The 1,607-nt window shown below is 62.4% G+C and overlaps 1 protein-coding gene across 1 annotated transcript in view; it reads right to left on the bottom strand.

Annotated features, from left to right (window-relative positions):
• Positions 1–595: 595 nt before the first annotated feature.
• Positions 596–1,607, bottom strand: part of AARS1 (alanyl-tRNA synthetase 1) — a 23,982-nt gene continuing 22,970 nt past the window's right edge. Inside the window, exon 22 of the mRNA XM_049622980.1 lies at positions 596–1,604. Coding sequence (XP_049478937.1) covers positions 1,076–1,604 — 529 coding nt within the window. The 3' untranslated portion in view covers positions 596–1,075. The remainder of the gene's footprint in view (positions 1,605–1,607) is intronic.

Below are 1,607 nucleotides of genomic sequence, written 5' to 3'. Positions count from 1 at the left end.
GGAGCCACACAGGGAAGATGCCACTCTTGTGGTCACTCAGCTAGGCCAGCTCTGCCATATGGAATAATGGCCAGGCTGCATCTGGTCTCCCAACATCCAGAAGCTCTTACTCCTGGCAGTTTATCCGCCATCTCCCAGGAGCCAAGACTAGACGATAACAAAGCCAGCCTGGACCCCTACTTCTTACCAGCAGTGCAGGAGGCCTCCGGCTGTGCTGCTCTGCCCACGGCCAAGGAAAGGTGGAATCTGGCTTCCACCCAGAGCCAAACCCCTTTCTGCTACCCACCCTTGAGCTTTGGTCTTGCCCAGCACCAAACCAGAGGCCAGAGAGTACACCCAGAGTGCTCCTGGGGCCACACAACCCTCCCTACTCGTGCCACACCTTGGCAGCGGCCGCTATGGTGCTCAAAGGGGCAGCCTCTCCTTCTTCAAAGCACATTTCCCCACACCAACCCCAGCACCTCCTTCACCTTCAGCCGGTCTCTTCTGCTTATGTTGCTCTAAGGAACAGGACACCTTTATGACAATGCTGTCCCAAGCCCTTGACACCAGGGGCCCAAGACCACATTACATGCTCAGAAGAGCCTTGCTCCGTTAAGTCCGCCACTGACAAGAAGCACAACAAAAGACTTTTTCAGATATAAAGGAGTTTGTTTTAGCTCAGATATAAATGACAGGGCACAGCCCCCTGTCCATTCTCTCAAGAGCAGGCCAATTCTATAAAAGGGAGTCACTAGCTGGCCTGCATAGGGTCCATCCCTGACAAGACAAGAGCTCCAAGCCCCGTTTTCCAGGCCAGTCCAGCTGAAGTCTTTTTCAACGTGGGAGTGAGGCCGCATTCCCAAGTTTCCTCTAATTGGTCGGAGCTGGGAAGCACCGGCTCAAGTAGAAACGTTTCTTTAATGAAATCGTTGCAACACAGCTGTCCAGTGCCATCAGTTCTGTGCACGCCTCCTCAGATCCTTTCTGGCCTCGGAGTTCTCAGCTCGGTGCAATCTGGAAGCTGTCGGCACAGGTCCTTTAGGGGACGGCGGCAGCTCGGTCCTTGGCGTCCGTCGTGGCTCAGGCTTCTGGTTCAGGACGGCGCGGCGGCGCTCCTCCGCCGGGCAGCCCGCACCAAGCACTGCTGCAGTACGGGATAGAGCCGCTGGCAGCCCTCGAGGCCCAGACGCACTGCCTCGGCCCAGCTCTCGGTCGGGCCGCCCTCCCCGCTGCCCAGCAGCCCGGCCACCTGGTTGAGCACGGGCATGAGCGCCACGGTGAGGCCGGCGGCGGCGTGCTCCTCCTCCAGTCGCGTGGGGTCCAGTAGCCAGGTGGGCGCCGGCTCCGGCGTGCGGCTCAGGCCGCAGCCCACCACCAGGTCGTACATCTCGACCCCCGCGTCGGCCAGGGCGAGCGCGGCGGCCGTGAGCGCGGCGGCCAGCGCCGAGCCACCGTCCTCCAGCAGCAGCGCTGACACCTCCAGCTGCGCGCGCGGGTAGCGGCCCAGGCGCACGGCCGGCTCCAGCGCCTCCTGCAGGGCCAGCGCCAGCTCTCGCTCCTCCCCGCCGCCCGGGGGCGCGCGGCGCCGGCGGCCGGCGAAGGGCGCGCGGCGGAAGTCGCAAAGC

Source organism: Panthera uncia, assembly GCF_023721935.1.
Source record: "Panthera uncia isolate 11264 chromosome E2 unlocalized genomic scaffold, Puncia_PCG_1.0 HiC_scaffold_20, whole genome shotgun sequence".
Lineage (NCBI taxonomy): Eukaryota > Metazoa > Chordata > Mammalia > Carnivora > Felidae > Panthera > Panthera uncia.
Note: the sequence above shows the minus strand (reverse complement) of the source record. Positions and strands in the feature narration are given on the sequence as shown.